This window comes from Diplotaxodon limnothrissa, linkage group LG4 (genome assembly GCF_057381915.1).
Source record: "Diplotaxodon limnothrissa isolate DT_005_m linkage group LG4, D_limnothrissa_male_GT1.1, whole genome shotgun sequence".
NCBI classification, from domain to species: Eukaryota; Metazoa; Chordata; class Actinopteri; order Cichliformes; family Cichlidae; genus Diplotaxodon; species Diplotaxodon limnothrissa.
Genome location: NC_140599.1, coordinates 21,075,451 through 21,096,869, shown reverse-complemented (window position 1 = coordinate 21,096,869; position 21,419 = coordinate 21,075,451). Strand labels below are relative to the sequence as shown.

The following is a 21,419-nucleotide window of genomic DNA, read 5'->3' as shown; positions in this document are numbered from 1 at the left end:
AAAGAGTTACATAAAGCAGGAATGTATGTCAGAGTTATGAAAGCAAGACCCAAATGCAAGACTTCCTGTAGAGTACAATGTGTTTATTTACAGGGAATAAAATGACAACAAGTGCAACAATCTTCCGCGTGTGTTTCTCTCTTCGTGTGCTCGCTCCCGTGCATGACTTCTCCAGTGTTCGTGGTGGTTGTCCTTTTCCTTTCAGTAACTATGAACAACATGCTCCACTTCCTCCACTCGTTTCCGCAACACTTTGGATATAAACACACTGCCGTTAATACACGCAATCCCCTCCACTCGAAACACTATCACAAAGTAGCTGGGAACTGAATGATTTCTCACAACGATCCAGCATCGAGTGAAGCTCAGCTCGTCTGTTAAGTAGCTCTTCAGATTAGGCTGATCAGTAACAGGTGAGTTTCATTCACTTTCAGGTGTGGCTGGCTTAACGGCAGGAAACTCTGCGGGCCTGACGTCTCCAGAAACCCCGGACACCGCTGTACACACACACACCCATCAACTCACAAGTGAAAATGAGGGACGGTGAGTGTTGTGTTGGGCTCTTGAATAAAACTCCCGCTCAAGCGATAACGTGGAGCAACAACAATCTTTCTTTAATACAGCTTACTGTCGTGCTGTTTTACATTAGTGATGTTCGATTCGTGAACGAATCGTTCAATACTCGAGAATCACTTTACTGACTCGTGAATCATGATTCACAAGCCCAACTGACTCATCCCTGTTGCTGTTAGCAAACTAATTCCATTAGTAGAAATATATCTAGCTTATAATTAAAATTGGGGGGGGGGGACAACAGCCAGTTTCGTAACAAAAGCATTTCTGCTCTGAACTGGAAGAAAAAACCCTGAGTAGAAGCTCACATCAAGAAAATAGCTCCTCGGTTCAGAGTAGCATCGCGCTGCTAACATGCTAACAACACATTTGAGCTACTCACCCCCTCCCTTCCTGTGCTGAATCGTAAGCATAAGCGAATCACTCAGGACTCGCTCACCCCTCCCTCCTGTGCTGAATCATAGAGCGAACGAATCACTCACTCACCCCCTCCCTCCTGGCTCACAGCTTCTTCTTCTTCTTGGTTGGCAACCAATGTTAAGGCGCATCACCGCCCCCTGGCTCAGAACGCAGTGGACATTTAGATGAGAAAATATATATTTGACACACTTAAGGAAAATACTAATAAAATACAAATAAACAAAATAAATGTTTATTAAGCAATTTTGATAGGAAATTGCTTAATTTTAGAAATGTTTTTGCTCTTTTTTTCTCTATAAAATAGTTGTTGTTGTTGTTGTTTTTTAATCATTCATCTTAGCAGTGGGATTTACATGAAAAGGGAAACAAATTAAGTTTGAGTGAAAATGTAAAATTTTTGCACTCTGGTCAACTGACTCAGTGAATCAAATGACTCAAAAGGAATCCGATTCACTTTGGTGAGTGACTCATTAACACTCGATTCAATAAAAAGAATCAAATTTACCATCACTATTTTACATGCTACCAATTTCCTGTTTAGTGGGTAAGTACTGCCGCCTAGTGGCGCATGATGTACATCAATATAGATTACACCACAGTGAGCAAACACATTCATGGCCACGGCAGGTCGTCAGGCAGGGACGGCAGACCATGACAATATACTGAGCTGATTACTTTTTTTTTTTTTTTTTTTTAACACAAATTCAAATTCTTTTGGGCTTATCAACCCTAAATCTGAACCTTAATGGCTTGGACTGTGAGTGTTCATTATAGAGCTCAGTTTCCGCCACAACTTTGGTTGTTGCTCTAAATAGCTGGCTAAGAAGATTTAAAGATTATATAAATAAGAGTACAATCTAAGAATACCTATATGATCTAAAGCTTGATCCAACATGCTGTATTTTTACATGCCTTTTGTAATATCTGCACTCTTTTGGTTAAAGTGTGTCTTCTGTATATTCATGATATGTTTAACCGCATGCAAAAACCACACTGAAAATCTAAAGACTTTAGTTTGTTGCAATTGAAAGAATAAACCTCTACCAAATTACTCTCTTAAAATAACAGTGAAAAACAAAAACAGTGACATGATGCACAAATACATTTTGCCGTGTTAATCACCAAAAGCACACATTCAAACAAAGTTCTGGTCGGTGATGAAAATTTTGAATGACAGAACTCATTCTGTGTATTATAATCTCCTTTTACTTGCTAGAAGTGACTGAAATAAAGGGTTCCCTTGTAGAGGTGGTAAAAGTATAGAATTTTGTTCTTAAGTAGAAATACTACTGCTAAAAAAAAAAAACTCCAGTAAAAACTGAATTACTGATTCAACTTCTTTACTCAAGTAAAATTTAAAAAACAAACAAACAAACAAACAAATACAGGCTCTGAAATGTACTCAAAGTATGAAAGTAAAAATAGCTCTTTGGAGGATTTTTCTCTTACCTAGATTGTTTTTCTAAACAGGAAAATGTGTGCAGTCGGGGGTTAATGTGAGATTCAGTAGGTTGGAGAACCCTAAAATTGGTTGCAATACCTCAGTGTGTGGAAAACAATCATAACTCACAATTGGCATGTCTGCTGTGGCAGACGGAGAGGAGTGGAGAAAGATTGGACCCGAATGCAGTCACTGATAACGGACTTGAATTGAGAGTAAGCCTTTATTACGGCAGAGCAGAATACAAACAAAAGCAAAGGGTGGCAATGAGTAAGCTAGCAAAACCTAAACTGGGAGAAACCTAAAAAAAATAAAGAATAATGACACTAAAGCCCTGCAACATGGGAAATGCAGTTTGCAGACAATCCAGCAACAAACAGGACGACAAAGGGCTTAAATACACAGAGGGATAATGAGGGAATGAGACAGAGGAGGAGGAGAAATCACACACAACGAGACCGGGGAAATAAAACTGAAAACACTAACATAGCACACGAGACTGTAAAAGTCTCTGAGCAGTCGTTACCTTTGAATCTAACCTCTCTTCTTCCTCTCCTGTCCTGTCTTTCTTATCTTTCTCCATCTCTGAGTGAAGTTGGCTCTCTTTCTGTTCTCTCCCTGTGAAATACAGCAGCTGGACCTTTAGCTAGCAACACACTTTGAAACAAACTGCACACAAACACTTTGTGTGTTTGTTGAGCTGAGAGGAAAGTTGCATTGGAAATTAACTGACACTTAAAAACATGGTGGCTGTAGCTCAGGTGGCAGAGCAGGTCAGCCACTAATCAGAAAATCGGTGGTTCGATCCCAGGTTGCCTCCTGGCTGCATGCCAGGAGGGTAAGATACTAACCCCATGTTTGCCTACTGGTGGTGGTCAGAGGGCCCGGTGGCGCTAGTGTCCGGCAGCCTCGCCTCTGTCAGTGCGCCCCAGGGCAGCTGTGGCTACAACGTAGCTTGCCATTGCCTGTGTGTGAATGGGTGAATGACTGAATGTTGTGTGAAGCGCTTTGGGGTCCTTAGGGACTGAGTAAAGCGCTATACAAATGCAGGCCATTTAAAAAACAATCACTTTTAATCCCTGACTTTGACACGTGTCGTCTTTTTTTTTTTTTTTTTAATTTATCCACTGGTGATTAATAAACAAACAAAGGTCCGCAGTGACGAGATAATAACTCCCCCCCGAATGCATTACAGCCAAAGTAATGAGCTTGTTTTGAAAACGTAATAAGTAGAAAGTACAGATATTTGTTTGAAACTGTAGGGAGTAAAACTAAAAAGTAGTCAGAAAAATCAGTTTCCTTGACATCTGCCTTTGTCTGTTGTTCAGAATGCTGACATCTGTTTCCTGTTGGGTTAGGATGATAAAAACAATGTTTATGCTATTGTCACAAGTAAATGCTATAATGTCAAGTTCCATGTGTCTCTTACTGGCGACTGACAGCACACAGCATATGAGATGAAGGAGGGGTGGTGAATCCCACAGCTGGTGTGAGATCCAGTTCATCCTCTGTGATTCCAGGTGGAGGAGTGAAATGAAAGCGCTGAATGAGGGAGGTGAAGAAGAGGAAGAGCTCCATCTTAGCCAGACCTTCTCCGAGACACATCCTGCGACCTGCAAATGCAAAGAGTTTACACTCATTTAAACGAATCATGTCTGCGCTAGTGAGAATTTTCTCAAAAAAGCCTGACAAAGTTGTCATACCTGCAGAAAAGGGCATGAAGGCATCTCTCCTGACAAATTGACCCTTTTTGTCCAGAAAATGTGAAGGGTTAAAAGTGTGTGGGCTCTCCCATTCACTCTCATCATACAGGACAGAGGTGAGAAGGGGAAACACAATAGTTCCCTGTGGGAAACAGAAGATTTCTCATGTAGATGTACATCTACAGAACTAGTTCAGGTTATCAGAAGTAAATCAAGATGTTAAAATATATTTAGGTACAGCAGCTGACCTTTTTGATAAAGTATCCCTTGAAGGTGACATCTTGGCTAGTTTGGTGAGGAAGAGACATGGGGACAATATTCGCCAGTCTCTGAGTCTCGTGAATGACTGCATCAGTGTACGGCAGGTTTTTCCGGTCATCTACACAAACTTGTCGGCTTCCTACTACCCGGCTCAGCTCCTCGTGGACCTGCTCTGCAGAGACAAAATAAAGAAACAAATTTGTCCACATTAGTTTTAACAGATCTGCTAAAACGTGTAAAAATAAATAAATAAATAAAAAATCTAAAATTATACACAGAATATTGTTATGGTGCACATTGTTTGCATATGAAATGCTGTGTATTTATTTACCACTGACTGGTAGTGGTGGTGGTTGTTTTGCCTTTTCCCTCTGATATCACCTGCTGACATGTCAGTAAACCCATAACTGAAGTCATTGGTCTTGTAGCCCAACAGGACACTGAACTCTATATACGTATTTATGTGTTATCACCTTATATAAATATCAACTATGTGTGTTGGAAAGGCTGTCGACTGTGTTCGAGAGCCCCCTTGTGGCGAGAGAGTTGAACTATTGAGAACATGGTCCAGAGCATGTAGGTTAAGCTAACACATAGCAAGAGGCACCTTGTAAACTGACTCAACAGTGGACGTCTAGGCATAGTGTGAGTTGTGTGCGTCTCTAAAGAACTGTGAGTAGACATCTTGATTGAATCCTTATTATAATCAGCATTCTGTATATGTTTTGTTTACAGACCACACATATGGGCTCAAATTGTGGGCATAAATATTTTGTACTCTTAAATCAAATGTGTAGTTGTGAACTGAGTTTTGTAAGTGTGTGTGTAAAAAAGATTTGTGTTTGTAAAAAAAATATTTACACAGTTACAAATTTGTTTGTTAAGGTCTGGTTACAACGGTGGCCCTGAGAAGCCAAACGGACTGCAACTTACACCAGCAATAAGAAAAACGTTGCAAAAGCACACAAAACACAACGGAAATAGGAAACAAGAAAACAAAAATAGGGAAAAAAAAAAAAAAAAAAAAAAAAAAAAAACCACACACACACACAAGGGAAGTGTTTCTGGGGAGACAACCTGACGGACCAGTTGCAGGAACCGAAAAAATGGTGTGTTTTATCATGATTCATATAATACTGCTGACGTATTTTCAGACTAATAGTTAGGCTAACACACTTACCTCTCATCTTTTCTTTCCTCACAAAACCGATAGATCCTTCACTTCTTTTTTTTTTTTTTTTTTTTTTTTTTTTCTTTGGTTTTTTTTTTTTTTTTTATTGAAACAAATTTCCATATACAAAACAAGTCAAGGAAACAGACCAGAATTGTAACAATTTACATTATAAAGATGGTGAAGCAAGTCATCATAACTTTACAGGGAGAAAATAAAAGTTTCTAGAGTAAAGAAATAAGGAACATAGACCTTTTGACACAGGCAAGAAAATTAGAAGAGCAAGTATTTTTTGATTTTACAGTATAGTACAGCAGTTTTTTTGTTCATATTTGAAATAAGCTTAAGTGACTTAAAGTATTGACAAAAGTAATTCAAGAAGACGGTAAACATAGGAGAGGCATTCTTCCACTTACATAAATGAATGAAAAACTTACATAGCACTATTACAAAATTGACAACATCTGAGATTTCAGAATCCAGATTGTCCATAAAGTAAAGAATATCCTTAGATGTGAAGGCAGGTACATTGGAAATTCTGAGTGAAACCCAACAGTGTATTTCAAACCAGAAAGCATTAACATACTGACAAGTGAAAAATAGATGCTCTAGTGTTTCTGGATCGGAAGAACAGAAAGCACAAGAGTCGGCCTCAAAATTAAACCTTTTATGCAGGAATTCTCCAACTGGATAAATGCCTGATATGATTCTGAAGTGTGTTTCTTTCATTTTAGGCGCAAGTGGGTATTTTAAGTAAAAAGAAAATGACTTGTCTTTCAATATGCTATCAAGGTCATGTCTGACATTGACATTGTAGTTGCAGAATACTATTTGCTTAAAGGTATTAGAGATGAACTTATTATTAAATTGTTTGTCCTTTATTGAGGTATTACCTATCGTCAGTGAAGGTAAGCATGTTCTTATTAATGAATACTTTAAAGTATTTACGATAAGATTTAACAACGGTGTGGGTATCGCTTTACAAACCTTATTATAATTATTAAATGAAATCTCTATTTTATACTTATCAATAAATTCTTCATAAGATAGCAAGTTTCCATTTCTATCAAGCAGATCAACAACAAAACATACACCGTTATCATACCAGTCTGATTTAAATAAGGACTTCTTATTGATGACTATAACCCTATTATTCCACAACACAGAATTGTGAGGTGAAAAATTGTGGGTGAAAATTAGTTTCCCAAAATTCAAAGCTTGCTTATAGAAACTAGACAACTTAAGAGGAAGCTTAGATATTTCATAATCACATCTGAGCAAAAAATCTAACCCCCCGACCTTATTAAAGAGTTTGTTTGGAATATGGTACCACATAGATTGAGGACAGGAAATGCAGTCTTTTATCCATCTGAGCCTGAATGCAGCAATAATAGATTCAAAGTCTAAAGCTTTCAAGCCCCCATTTTCATAGTCTTTAACTAATTGTGATTTGCGTATATAATGTGTTTTATTCTTCCAGATAAAGCTGAATATAATAGAATTGGACAGTTTAATCATTTTAGGAGATGTAAAAATTGAATAACAGGGGTATATGAGTCTTGAAAGTCCTTCTGCTTTAAACAGTAAGATACGACCTAATATGGATAAATCACGTGTTAACCAATGATTAAATATTTTTTTAACTACATTTAATCTAGGAGTTATGTTATTATTCTCTCGATCATTAGTATTTTTACTGATTATTAAACCAAGGTATTTTACCTCCTCTTTTACTGGTATATTGTTAATAGTATTTTGATTACAGTTGTGTACAGCTAAGATTTCACATTTTTTAAGGTTTAGTGTTAAGCCAGATGCTTTTGAGAATGAAAGGATTTTATTAATTGCAGTAGAGACCATATTTACATTCCTTAGAAATAAGGCAGTGTCATCAGCAAATTGACTAATTTTAAATTCTTTATCAAGAATGTTTATGCCTTCCAGATCTGAAGAGAGTTTGATATAAATGGCAAGCATTTCTGCTGCAACAATAAACAATAACGGGCTAATAGGGCATCCCTGCCGAATGCCACGATGAATTTTAAAACTATTAGAAAACCCCTGATTGAGTGCAATACTACTTGTTATATCTCTGTACAACATTTTCATTACACTAACAAATCTGGGACCAAAACCCACAGCCTCCAGAGCTTTAAATAAAAAATTATGCTCCAAAGAATCAAAAGCTTTAAAGAAATCAAGAAATAAAATAAGGCTATCATGAGGAATTAAATGATTGTAATCCAACATATCTAATACTAAACGGGTATGATTATGGATATGACGCCCTTTTATAAAGGCTGACTGTGTCTCATCTATTATTTGAGTTATTCCTGTTTTTAATCTGTTGGCATAGACATGAGCTAATAATTTGTAGTCACAGCAAAGAAGTGTGATAGGTCTCCAGTTATCTAAAAGGATAGGGTCCTTGTTTGGTTTAGGAAGTAAAGAAATTATTCCTCGTTTCATAGTTGGAGATAGCATCTGATCATTTATACATTCATTAAATACCTCTAGTAATAGCTCTTTAATGTCATTCCAGAAATATCTGTAAAATTCAATCGTGATTCCGTCGGGACCTGGTGATTTACCATTCGCCATTTGGGAAACAGCAGCATCCAATTCAGCTAAAGTGATTTCAGACTCATTGAGATTTTTAAAGTGTGAGTCAATTTGAGGAATTTTTCCATGGATAGAGCTAAAAAAAGAATTAGTCTCCGAACTGGAATAATTTGTAGTGTAGAGGGCTGAATAGAACTCTGTGATATAGTTGTTTATAGTCTGTTGGTCTTCAGTCAGGGTATTATTAATTTGTAACTTCATTATAGTTTTTTTTGTTTGTCTAGTTTTCTCCAGGTTAAAGAAATAAGAAGAATTCTTTTCCCCCTCCTCAATCCATTTAGCCCTTGAGCGAATGAAGGCACCTTTTGCTTTGTCTATATAAAGTTCATCTAGTTTGTACTGCAACTGGTTTAGTTCTATAGAGTTTTCCTCTGTCAGATGTGATAAATTGCACAATGAACTTATTTGTGCAGTAATTTCAGCCTGTTTCTGTCTCCTTTTATTAGCCATTAATTTTCCTTCTTCACTAGCAATTTTTCTGACATTAAACTTCAACCATTCCCATTTACTAGTAGAAGAAAAATCCTCCATTGCTTTTACCTCTCCTATCAATGATTTAATTTTTATACAAAAAGACGAGCTTCGTAAGAGGTTACTGTTAAACTTCCAGTGAGAATTCTTCGGTTCTGATAATCTATTATCCGGGGAGATTGAAAGTGTTATGGCACAATGGTCAGTAACAGGGGAGTGAAGAATCTTACAGTTGGATGATAGGGGGAAGAGACTACCAGTTATTAAGCAATAATCCAGTCTTGAGCATTGAGAGCGCTCAGAATTATTCCAGGTGTATTGCAGTTTTTCTGGGTTTAAGTTACGCCAGATATCGATTAGGTTGAGGGTGCAGGAGAAATCCATTAATATTTGGTTAAAATGAGAAGAGTTATATTTAGTTGGAAATCTATCCAGTTTTTCATCTGGTACCATATTAAAGTCACCTGCAACAACGACTTTTTCAGTTGAATAGATGATCTTCCATTCTTCTATCATTTTTTTCAAATCAGAAATCAATTTCCTGTTTTTAGCTCTATTGTTGAACCCATAAACATTTACTAAAATGTACTTAGTATCATCCAACTCCATGTTAACCATTAACCAATGACCTTCCTCATCACCTTTATGATCAAGAACTCTTCCATTAAAACGATGTAGAAAAATAGCCACTCCTGCTGAATGAGAGGTACCATGAGATAAATAAATATCACCGCTTCCCCACTGCTTTCTCCAAAATATATGATCATCTTTACTACTGTGTGTCTCTTGAAATAAAAAACAATTCGTGTTAGGCTGTTCCTTACAAAAAAGAAAAATCGCTTTACGCTTTATGTTACTTCTTAAACCTCGAACATTTAAAGAAAATATTGAAAGAACCATTGAATATAGCTTGAAAGTGTTGTAATAACTAGAGTAAGGCAATGGAACATTTTACCTCCTATTAACTAATAGACCCAGTCAAAGTCAGGGACCATTGAGCAAGTTACCGGCTTAAATTTAGTTGAACAGTTATACCTTCTTAACTAGGTCGTTATAAAGTTCTTTCATTCTTTGATTTGACGACCATCGATGACAGCATATCCGTCCTTCAGGAAAGCTTTGAGCCCTCTGCTCCTTGCCTCCTCCACCCTCGGCCACAGACGTTTGCGGGCTTCTCTGTCTTCCTTACAAAAGTCCTCTCTAAACCGAATCTTCATCTCCTTGCAGAGCTTCGCCTCCTTGGACATCTTCCACACTAGGTCTCGAACAGTTCTCATGGCAAACTGTATGACAATCAGCCTGGGTTTGTCACCAACTCGTCCCTTCTGACCCAGCCGGTGCACTGTATCCACTGTGTTGTACAGCTGCTCGGCGTTCGCAGGAATTATCTTGGTCAGAATTCTGATTATTTCTTCTCTCGTGTTCTCCCCCTCCTTCTCAGGAACGCCAGTTAGCAGCAAAGACCATCTCCGTTTGTATCTAGCATGCTCCAGACACATTTCACGAAGAGCCTCGTTCTCTTTTTTCAGCGTCGCCATCTGCGTTTTAATACGTTTCACATCTTCCACCACAGATTTAACAGCTTCCGTATTAGCATCCACGGACTCCTTTACTTTTCTTACAGCGTCGGTGTTTTCTTGCAACTGGAATTCATAATTCTTTAAATGTTCACTTTGGGTGTCAAATTTACATACCAGTTTTTGGATAGCATTGAGGAGAACTGTGTTTGAAACTTCGTTTTGCGTCTGCGATTCGTTAGCCTTCATTTTTTTAGGATTTGGACTTTTAACTGGTGTGTGGTGACGATCAGCTTGCGGTCTGTCTTGTGATAAGTCGTGCTGCTGTTCCATCCATTCAATATCTTCTTCGTCGCACGCCTGTCGAAGAGCCGCTAGGTGGTAGCCATGATCTTTGTTAATGTTAGCCATTTCGCCGCTTCGGAGAAGGTGGCCGAGAATGACGGAGAGAAACACAGGGAGGAAGTTTTTGAGTTTTAGAGATGAAGTATAACTAGTCTGCTTCTAATTCCGGTTAACTTGATTGCGGTCAAGACATAAAGGAGGTTCTTTTCAGGAAAAGCCTCGGAGCCCACTCAAGTTGAACCGCTCACTCCGCCATCTTCCCAGTCCCCCCGATCCTTCACTTCTTCTAAGTGTGTCCCAGCGCAATTCTTAGCATAATTTGGTTCCTGCAACTGGTCCGTCGGGTTATTGTCTCCCCAGAAACACTTCCCTTGTGCTTTTGGAAATCTGTTTTTTCCTATTTCCGTTGTCGTTTTTCCTATTTCCGTTATTTTTTGTGTGCTTTTGCAGCGTTTTTCTTGTTGCTGGTGTTTTCTTAAGTTGCAGTCCGTTTGGCCTCTCAGGCCCACCGTAGAGGTTACAGATACAAAGCAAAAACCTGCGTATTAAACTCTACACTTAAGTTCCCTGGCTATGTGTGACTTTCTTCTTATGAGTAGGAATTTTGTCCCAATTTTTCTGCCTTTCACCTGATTGGTCAATGTCGTGTCAATCATAAATTTAACAATCCAGTCAGAGAATAGATGGGTTTGGGGTGCTTTGCTGAGCTTCAGGTCCTGGAAGGGTAATGCAGTTTGAAGCTGGAGGATCTCTATATGAATATCCTAAGCTAGGTCCCTTAACTTTTGGCAGCTACTGAAAGGATAAAGTTGTGCTATACCAGAAATACCATTATTACTTTAGTATTGAGCCCATACACAGACCCCACCTACGAGTTGTACACCACCCCTGTAAGCCTGTGGTTGCATCACTGTGCTGTTGTGTTAAAGAATAACAGCAAATAAGGAATAACCTTATTTGTGCGTCCTGTGTGTTCTGACCGACACCCCAAGGTGAACACCATTGTTATTCAACCAACGCCTATACAGTCCTGGGTGAAACCCAAATTAACAGTGTGGTATTTCTTATCACCCACATTCTTTTGAGGTGAGACTTGCATGTCTTGTCCAGTTCCTTACCCTGTATGTGTGGGTATTTAGCCATTAACAGCAAACCCCATCTCAGTGTGGCTGCTGTGGTGTCAGTGCCAGCAGCAAACAGGTTGCTCACTGTGAATGTCAAGTTCTCCTCATTGTAGTGAGTATCCAAAACACAGGAGTCCTAAAAGAAATAACACTCACATTGCTTATTGCTATCAAACCTAAAGTGTAAATAATATTATCATAATTTTAAAAAAACAAAAAAAACAACACACAGTCTTACTTCTTCTTTCTGTTTCCGAATCAGAAAACAGTCCACAAGCCCTCGGCACAGTCCAGGCTCCAGAGTCTCTTTCAGATGCTTAATTAAATTCTTTATATCTGTGACAGCCATCTCAACATTTTTTAACATCACCTGGCGATTTTTTATCCAACCGAGCAGCCGAGGAAACATGTTAAAAAGCTGCAGGAGAAAAAAAAACAAACAAAAAAAAAAAAACAACCTTAAAGCTTATTCCAAGTAAATACACTGAATTATTAGAAATAAAATTAAATACATTTTACTTTGTCATATGACACATGTTATAGTTTAAATATTAAAAAAAAAAAAAGATTAAAGTCCACACATTATTATTACACATTGTTTCACCAAATCCTGGTTTTCATTTTTATGAAAGCAGCGATGACTTGACCTATTTTAAAATTCCCCTCACAGAAATAATTTAAATCAAAAATAACAAAGTTACTGTTGCTGTGCATCTAAAGATATCTGATATTTTCAAGTAGCTTTACCATCTAATTTCTTAATGACTATCGGTGCATATCGTGTCATATATACATTTTATTGTATCTCATGATTAAGAATTACTGCCTTTGCATCAATGAGCATTAATAACAATAATAAAAATAAAATAAAAAAGCTTGTGAAAAAGCAAATAGTCAGATTTCCAATGCACCACAGAGCCAGATTTGCTAATGGCAGCACTACAGCTTTGGCTCTAGCCTGTGTTTCTTCACTGAATGTTTAGAGCCTTGTTATTGTAGGGAGTTGTGTATGCCTTCCAGAGAGCCATATCGATGGGGACTTTAGCCCCTGGGATCCCTGTTCAGCCAGGCAGGTCACGAGGTGGAGGCCGGACAACAATCGGCAAAGTCAGATAAGACAGACATGAGATGGATCAGTTATCAGGCCATCCTGACTCCCCGAAAAGCCTTCAGTTGATCCAAAATGCTACAGCGAGAGTATTGACTGCAAGCATATTTCTCCCATATTCGCTTGTCTTCACTGGCTTCCTGTTAAATCCAAAGTTGAATTTAAAATCCTTTCACTTACAAAGTCTTGAACAATCAGGCCCAGTCTAATCTTATAGACCTCATAGGACCACATAGCACTGCTGGTTTACTTGTGGGACCTAGAGTATTCAAAAGTAGAATGGGAGCCTAAGATACGAAGCACGTAGTAAACATCAGGTCATGAGGCCTGTTTGTTGTTGCTAATTTAATTTAATTTATAAGATTTTAGTCTCACAGAATTTTCTACTTCCATATATGAATGTATGTGATCGTGGCCAACTTCACCAACTCATCGAATCTGTCAAAAAGCCAACCTGGACTGATGCAGAACCTGAGACACATATGGTTTGATTGGCTCGCTTCACCATGTTCTTGAATACAGGGTCACCGTAGTCAAATCTGCTTCCGAACACAATAGAGGAGATAATGTTGGCTGTTGCATAATTTATTGGAAGAGCTGTATCAAAAGCATTTCCTGTAAAATTGATACACAAGAAAAAAAAAATCTAAAATAAATAAATCCATACATGGGCTAACAGACATGCACAATATAACATTTAGAGGTGTGCTAATTTAAAAAAAAAATCATTTAAATTGCAGTTCATGGTTCGTGTACTTTTGCCATACCTTTATGATCTTCAATCACTTGAATCAGATAGCCACACTCCTCCAGGATTTTACCCTGAGAAAGTCTTTTGCCCATCCCAAAGTCTTTGAGGGTGGCGAGGGCAAAACGTCTCAGCTCTTTCCACGATTCTCCATTTGCAAACAAAATTCCTACAAAACATAAAATCCTTTATTTTAAAAACTCAATTAACTGATTTTTATGATATGGAAATAGAAACATGCTGACAAGGCTTAAACCACCAGTAAGGAAGGGCTGAAAACAATGAGTATTTTTAAAATTTTTAACTTTTGAAGTAGTTTTTGTTTTTGAATATATCACATTTTGTACCCCCCAAAAAGTCAATTCTGTTCATCTGGATGTAGTGTTTTTACTAAATTACAGTACATTTGCATTTGTCTTTTTTTCCCCTAAATAGTTTAAAATTGTACATGTGACTCTATTGTATTGAAATTAGCACCGCTGACTAAAAATGTCAGATTCATGATCATTGGTCAATGAACATTATTTATAAAGCTGGGGAATCTTGCAGTCAGCTGAGACTGTAGAAGTCACTTGGATGAGTGACAAAACGTTTATCCCACAGAAAACGCTGTCGAGATGAACAGGATCAACTTTTTGGGATTTCCTTACCTGGACGATTGAAGCAATTTCATAATAAAAGTGCTGTATTGCATAGTTTACTACACAAACAGGGTCACATCCTCACGGAAGACATTCAACATTAAAGGAATATGTAGCACTAAACTTATATAAACTTTTTTTTTTAAATTCTGGATGGAGAGGAAACCTGTATTTCATGAAGTCATGTGAGTCACAGCAGCTATAAGTGCTGTTGGTTATTTCTGAGAAGCCAGGTATCATATGTTGACCGGACTATTTGTGATAGTAAAATGAAACAGAATAAATGGTATTATGAAAGAATTTCATACCATGACCTCTGTTCAGGTCCTTAAATATCGGGGAGACGTTGCGCTCTCCAAACTCCACTGCATAGTTAACCAGTGCGCCTCTGACTGCTTCGTACCCAGCCAAGACCACAACCTTGTTGGTTCCTAAATAAACTGTAAATACTGACCCATATGTCTTTGAAAGCTGGAAGAATAAAAATTAAGCAAAAGACAACTGAAATAGCATTAAATACATTGCAATCTTTCATTAAAGCTGCTCCTTTTGAACGAGAAGACAGCCTGATTTACCTCATGCAGAGTTTTGTAGGGTCTCTTGAGGTCAATTTGCAACAGGTTGCCTAGCAGAGGCAGAGGTCTCGGTCCTGGGGGTTCCTTCCCTCTTTCCTTAGAAATGTAATTGACAGATAGGAGATAAAGAACAAGCAAGAGAACAGCAGCAGCCAGCACGGTGGTGGAACTGGAAAAGTTAAAATCTACAAAAAGTGCCATCTCCGTCTGGTGTCAGTGGTTTTTCTCTGTGTTACTTATGTGAAAACTGCTAGAGCTTCCTTGTAGGGACTCCCATGATAGGTTTAGCATCCATGTTCCCGCCCCTGAGATGCATATCTCATCTGTGCATTAGGTAACTCCCCCAGTGATTTAATTACAGGAACTTGTTTTGCCAGAGCAAGTGAGAGCTGCCTCACCCTTCAAAAAGCCACAGCTATGTTTTTTTAGGGTCAGCAATGTTTCAGTTACCGGGTTGCTATTTATCACACAGAGACATGTAGAAGATTGAGGTCTGTTAGGTGCCACCTCTGTCCCCTGGGGCTCCACCTTGTTTATGCTCATGGTGGCTTTTGGAACATTTTAACACAGTTATCTGATTTAAAAAAATATATCGCTTGCTGTGTGATACAGCTCATCCTTCCTTTGGGATTAATAAAGTATGCTGATTCTGATTCTGATCTAAGTTTGGGGAGTGGAATTCTAATATTTAATTAGTTTGTCGCATAACAATAAGTAAGTAGCAGATACATCCAAACAGTTCATGGGTGGCAGCTTGTTAATGAGGCTCATACAAATATGGTCACTAAAGGCTCCAGAAGACTAACCTGGTGGAGGTCAAAATGCTTACTTGGAAACTAAAGAAGGACCTTACAGTGGTCTCCATTATCCAAATTATGCTGCATATATATATATTCATTCCCCTATGAGGATTGTCACGTGACTCTCCAAACAGGCTGCTGGACATCAGGATGTGCAAACATTAAATTATAAATGTAGCAGGGAAGGAGTATTTCCAGGATTTCTGAAATGGGATGGAACAGGGTGAGCAAGAATGAGAATACGTAATCGGAAATAAAATCAACACAGAAAACAATAGGCATCATTTTCAGGCTCATGTGTAGCCCTGTGGTCTTTAATAATTTTAATTAGTTATATATTGTTGGGTAGTTTGAGTTATAACAATGCAATTAATCTAAAAAGAATAAAAAATAAATAAAAACTTCAAAATAAATGGAACAAAGAGCAAAACATAGTAGCGTAAAAGCTTGAAGTAGCATAAGATTTTAAAAAAAAAAAAAAGAAAATACTTAAAGTACTTCATGAATACTCGATTACATTCCTACTGGTCTGTCGCTGCTCTCCTCCAGTGGTGTTGGGCATCGTAAAACACTCGAACACCTGGTGCTATCCACTCTCTCACTCTAGCCTACCTCAGTTCTCCTGCTTCTCTGTGCAGGTATGCCATGATGTCCAGCTTTAGGTTGGCTTAGATTTACATAAACCCATTTCTAACATACATTTGTTTTGTGTGCATTTTGTTTTGGGGTTTTTTGTGGGGCCTAAAGGGAGAGTTAGCTTTCTGGGGATGATGTGGTTGCCCATCCTTGTCTGTCACAGTGTGGTTAATCCAGGAAGAGGTCAACAACAAAATAAACTCAAAACCCTTCACCACTTACCTCTGGTGGCAAAACCATTCAGGACAAATGCTGAACAAACTGAAATATAAAAACAGGATCCCACACTGGGCTTTGCATCCTTTTGCATAGAGCATTATTTAATTTAAAAAGAGTAGCGATACATTTAGAGTTGACAAAGTCAGTCCCATGGCATGGTACAGTACAGTACACAATTACAATGATGTAAATTCCCTTTTTAAATTTGATACACCACATTTCAGCGTTAAACATTCTTCAATATCAGCAGCGCAAACCTTTTAAATGTTTATCATTTTTCTACTTGTCTAACAATGCTGTTATTTCAAGTCACACACATAATGAAAGAGGATTTGTGCAAATACACAGAAATTATAATGTAAAAACCTTTGAAAACCTCTAAGCAACACATCTGTGGGGTTTTTAGGAATATCAGTTTCTTGTTTAGCATAAAGAAAGCACTGCGGATATATCAAGCTGTTAATACAGCTGTCAGAGAGCTTTTTGTGTGTAAGACGGTATACATTCATTTCATTTCTCGGAAGTGTTTCTTTGAGGACAGCAATGTCAAGTAAAGGACTCGGTGTGGTTATCCCAGATTGCAACAGCAGGATACTGAGTAAGAATTCGTTTTTGGAGACATTAAAAGTCTTCAATCTGTTTTGCAGACTCTGGGATGAATCCAGGAAGTGGGCTCCCATTTTATCTGTCGCTGTCTTTACACATGCACAGGTGCAGCATGTGAATTGCACAGCTGATGGAAAAAAACAATAAAAGGTCATTGCAGTCTCGGTGTTCTAGGCCAATTTTAATTGAAAGACTTTGAGTTTCACCAGAACAATGGCACGAGTAAAATCTCCAGCGTCACTTTGTGGGTTTTTTCTTTTTTTATAAACAGCTTCGACGTAAGCACTGAAGCTGATATCCACATAGTAACACACTGTTCCTGTACTTTTGTTGGGCAGAAAACTGAATAGTTACCTAACAGGAGCTGAAAATTGAGATGTAGTAAATGCTCTAAGAAGAGACTAAATGTACCCTGTGGATTAATCCTCAGTCTGGACGGCCTTCTATTGTTCACTAGCAGCTCTCTGCTCTCCCAGTTTCGTGCATTTTGCAAGTCCTATTTTAGGCATGCATCCATTAATGATTCCAAAACAGGCTTTAAATGAGTAAATGGTTTTAGTACCATGAACACATCGCATTATGTACATCTGGCAACAACATTAAGAGGCTCTTAAGGAAAAAAACAAAAACAGTCCTTCTTCATAAGGGCGACATAAAGAAACAGGAACCCTCATTTGTTAGATAGGGCTCAAAGGTGTGCGACAGTTACACAATAAAATCAACTGGAGTGGTCCGTTCTCTTGCAATGATTGACAGTCACCGAAATAAAGCACACATTTTTGAACACACACAAAAAGTAATAAAAATCATAAATAACAAAATGACAGACTGTACACTCAATTAAAACACACAAATAATCCCTGTCACACACATTTCATAGTAGTGGTAGTATCTATTGAGTGATGCAGTTTTCTTTGTTTGACCTCGCTAAAAAGAGTCAGTGTAATCGTGTCGTAATCAGAATCAGTTCTTCTACTTTTAAACAACAGCAAATGGCATGAGTGACCAAAGAAAGACACATCCGGGTGATACAATAAAAGAAACGCTGAAGTTGATGTTTGCCACTGACCCGCAGAGTGTGTGTTCGTGTTCAAGGTTTAAAAACGGCGCTGGAGATGAACTGTGTTCTCCTCTCCACGCCTGGCGATGTAACCGAGGCAAGTCCCTGCGTAAGGGCCGTGTGCACGTAGTGTAGGAAATGGGCGATGGGATGGACAGATTCTTCACCTAGTTCCTCTCGCTCTGTGTGCAGTGCTGAAACTGGGCAAAGCTAAGGAACACCTGCTCCAGTGATATCTGACTCACGCAGTAGTCTTCAATGTGGTATTTCTCTTTGGCTGCCTCCAAAGTGCCAAACACCTAGATGGGAGTTGAGAAAGAGAGGACATGGAAAAGTGAAGATCACATTTAATACCTTTAATTTGCACACAGTTAAGCAGACAAAAAAAAGAAATCTACTTTTTCATGCACATCCAAATACCGGTTAGCTTTTATATATACATTTTTTTGTTTTTCAGTATTTTCCAAGGCATTTTGTGCACCATGTATCACAGCAAGTTTGTATGTTAAAGTTATGATATGAATACAGACTTTAAAATTAAAACACGGCAATCAAGACGTGGAAAATGTCAAGTTGAAACCTTGATCAAGTTACAAGAGGACTAGAAAAAACTGACTTAAACAATGTAGTTACTATTTTGTCCAATAGAGGGAGATATAACACAGCACAAGTGCAGGGACTTATTTTTTTATTTGTGAGCGATCTACTTCAAAGTTGACTCACAGATGACTAAAAACAATAATTTAAAAAAAAAAAAAAGGACAAAAATAAATATAATTTCCATCATTTGTGCATTCATCTTTTTTTCACTTATCCAGGGATAGGTCAGGGGTAAACGTAAGAAAATAGAACATAATACGATCAATTAAAGTATAGACAAACAGATGCTGGGTAAAAGATCAAAAGTAACTGTACCTGTGCCCAGGTTAGTGTTTTGTCAGTCAAATGGTAATGCACCATTCCCTGGTGTTCATCCTTGAGCTGACTTCCTGTTGTGGAAGAAAACTGACAGTTACATTTGCTTTGTTATTCTTTTACTTTGAAAATAATAGCTTAATCTGATGAGCTTATCGTCCCACTTGAGTGTTTCAGTAAACTGTAAATGTGCCGCTTGTGTGTTGTTTACCCTTTTGGAATATTTCGGTTTGACCGCATTGGTCAAATACAGACTCATTAAAAGGATTTAAAAGGCTTCACCACGAAGAAAAGGAACTTCATTGTATAGTTTATTAAGAGTAAGGTCTTTGGATATTATGGCGTCTGTCTTTTGAGAAAGAGTAGCATACATTTTTGTTATTGGATATAGTCATAACACCACCAAGTGGCAGCAAACAGCCACAACAGGTAGAATTTCCTCAACATGCAATGCCATGCTTGAAGCTTAAGATATATATAATTATTTATGATCTTGGTATTTTCAATCCCTGAGAACTTACTTCTAGTAACTCACATTTTTTATGAGAAGTATTTATAGTTAGATTTAGAAATATTGAAACAACTCTTCTATCACGAGGCTCTGACCTGGGAAGGTGCTTTCAATGAAGTCTTTAAATAGAAGCAGGTCGCTGTGCTCCAGTTCAGCTTCTACATGGACTTTAGCCAGCAGCGTGTAGCCACTGCCAAACTTGCTCTTTAGATGTTGGGGACTCCCGAGGCACTTGAACTGACCGTTGACCATCACTGCCAGCCTGGTGCACAGGGCCTCACACTCCTCCATACTGATGAACGAACATATCGGTGGGAAAGTTAGGTAGGTGTAAGCTTAACTAGATGGAGCAAATCAGCTGCTATCTACCATATTCTTTAGCATGTACCTATGAGAAGTGATGATTATAGCCTTGCCAGACTCCCGTGTGCGTGTAACAGCGTCCCACAGCAGCCTCCTGGCAACGGGGTCCATCCCAGTCGAAGGTTCATCGAGGAAGATGACAGGAGGCCCACCAATCAGAGCCATTCCTGCGCTCAGCTTCCGCTTATTACCGCCGCTGCATATGTGCATTACGCCACATTATTAGAAAAACTTTTTCAAGCATTCTTCAGGATAACATGTGTATCCTCCCTCCACCAAAGAGCTACCTACCTGTAGCTGCGGACCAGTTTATCAGCATGAGGCTCCAACAGCAGCGAGCGCAGGACATTCTCCACGCAGCCAGACACGTACTTCTCTGGGATTCCTCTGAGCCGGGCGTACATACTCAGAGTTTCTCTTCCTGTCATGTGGTCCAATACTGCATCAAACTGAGGACAGTACCCTATGCGCTGCTGCACCTGTTATACAGAGATAAATCTTCTTTTTAAATATTTGTGTGTGTTGAAAGCAGTGTAGTTCGCCACTCTAGACTTTGTGGATTCTCCCATCTCCCTCCCTCTTACCTTCTTAATGTCTCTCCGGATGCTGTATCCATCAATGAAGGCATCTCCAGACGTGACGCTCTCATCGCCTGTCAACATCTTGAAAGTCGTGGTCTTTCCTGCTCCATTGAAGCCCAGCAGGCCGAAACACTCCCCTTTTCCTACAGCGAGAGACAGCCTGTCCACAGCCAGGAGACTCTCCCCGCTGCTGTACACCTGTGAAGAGGAGATAACAGTTTTACATGTATTTCAAAATTGGGACACTCAGTCCAAGTATTTAAAAAATAAGTCAAGACCTTTGCAAATAAGCAAAATACAGCTAAGCCACTTACTTTGCCGAGCTCCTGCAGAATGAGGGGGCTACCAACCATAGACTCTACTATCGGCTGGCACTCCAGAACCCGCTTCCTCTCATCGGCAACATCTCGGTCCTCTGGGAGCAGTGCTGTTGCCATGGGTACCTAAAAAACACACCAAAAAATGACATGATATCCACCTGATATTAAAAGGGATCAGATAATTGCATTTCTATGCACACAGTTTCTATGTGAAATAGCTTTCTATGTGCCATTTTGGATAAGACAAGTCCGTTTTAGGTCAGTTACACTGCAGAAACATGTTTCAACTGATTCCCTTAAAAAGAGCATATAGGGTCTTAGGATTTGGTAAGTAGCTATTTTAGGAAACATTGTGCAGCTGTCTTTGCAGTGTGCATCGCTGACATGAGTGGGTCTGTGGGAAACACAACAAAACAATCATTTTAGAGCTGGACCTTCAGAATAACATGCCCATTAATAAAATACTGGCATTATAAGAGAGATGGACAATGGACACCTCGCCATGGTTTAATCTGACCTTTAGCTGAGTGACCTAAAAACAATCTGAAACTGAGCATTTAAAGCAGTCTGAAGCTATAGATGATCAGTATGAGCAAAAACCCATAGTGGCCATAATTAATATATGCATTTATCATTGTAGCAGCGTAAATATGGCAATTTGAGCACAGTCAGTGCTTTCTTACAACAA

At 38.7% G+C, this 21,419-nt stretch overlaps 2 protein-coding genes across 2 annotated transcripts in view; both read right to left on the bottom strand.

Moving 5' to 3' along the window:
* Nucleotides 1-3,129: 3,129 nt before the first annotated feature.
* LOC146633726 (cytochrome P450 2K1-like) lies at nucleotides 3,130-15,206 on the bottom strand. Its single transcript, XM_085351626.1, has 9 exons — nucleotides 14,721-15,206; nucleotides 14,454-14,616; nucleotides 13,524-13,673; nucleotides 13,211-13,371; nucleotides 11,887-12,066; nucleotides 11,643-11,784; nucleotides 4,386-4,570; nucleotides 4,138-4,279; nucleotides 3,130-4,047 (listed from the first exon to the last, which is right to left on the bottom strand). The coding sequence occupies exons 1-9, from the start codon at nucleotides 14,919-14,921 to the stop codon at nucleotides 3,860-3,862; spliced, it is 1,512 nt and encodes a 503-aa protein (XP_085207752.1). The 5' UTR covers nucleotides 14,922-15,206; the 3' UTR covers nucleotides 3,130-3,859.
* An 819-nt stretch (nucleotides 15,207-16,025) lies between these two features.
* The window catches only part of abca3b (ATP-binding cassette, sub-family A (ABC1), member 3b), a 37,234-nt gene continuing 31,840 nt past the window's right edge, over nucleotides 16,026-21,419 (bottom strand). Inside the window, exons 25-31 of the mRNA XM_085351623.1 lie at nucleotides 20,726-20,854; nucleotides 20,415-20,609; nucleotides 20,122-20,309; nucleotides 19,856-20,026; nucleotides 19,563-19,759; nucleotides 18,957-19,030; nucleotides 16,026-18,340 (exon numbers count right to left, since the gene is read on the bottom strand). Of these exons, the coding sequence (XP_085207749.1) occupies nucleotides 18,209-18,340; nucleotides 18,957-19,030; nucleotides 19,563-19,759; nucleotides 19,856-20,026; nucleotides 20,122-20,309; nucleotides 20,415-20,609; nucleotides 20,726-20,854 (1,086 nt within the window). The 3' untranslated portion in view covers nucleotides 16,026-18,208. The remainder of the gene's footprint in view (nucleotides 18,341-18,956; nucleotides 19,031-19,562; nucleotides 19,760-19,855; nucleotides 20,027-20,121; nucleotides 20,310-20,414; nucleotides 20,610-20,725; nucleotides 20,855-21,419) is intronic.

What these genes read in the sequence shown, in the direction of transcription:
- LOC146633726 (XM_085351626.1), bottom strand. Translation starts at nt 14,921, where the DNA reads ATGGCACTTTTTGTAGATTTTAACTTTTCCAGTTCCACCACCGTGCTG. An exon ending in TTCGGAAACAGAAAGAAGAA is followed by an intron (nt 11,785 to 11,886) that starts GTAAGACTGTGT and finishes TATTTCTTTTAG; the next exon opens with GACTCCTGTGTTTTGGATAC. An exon ending in CTTCATGCCCTTTTCTGCAG is followed by an intron (nt 4,048 to 4,137) that starts GTATGACAACTT and finishes TTGCATTTGCAG; the next exon opens with GTCGCAGGATGTGTCTCGGA.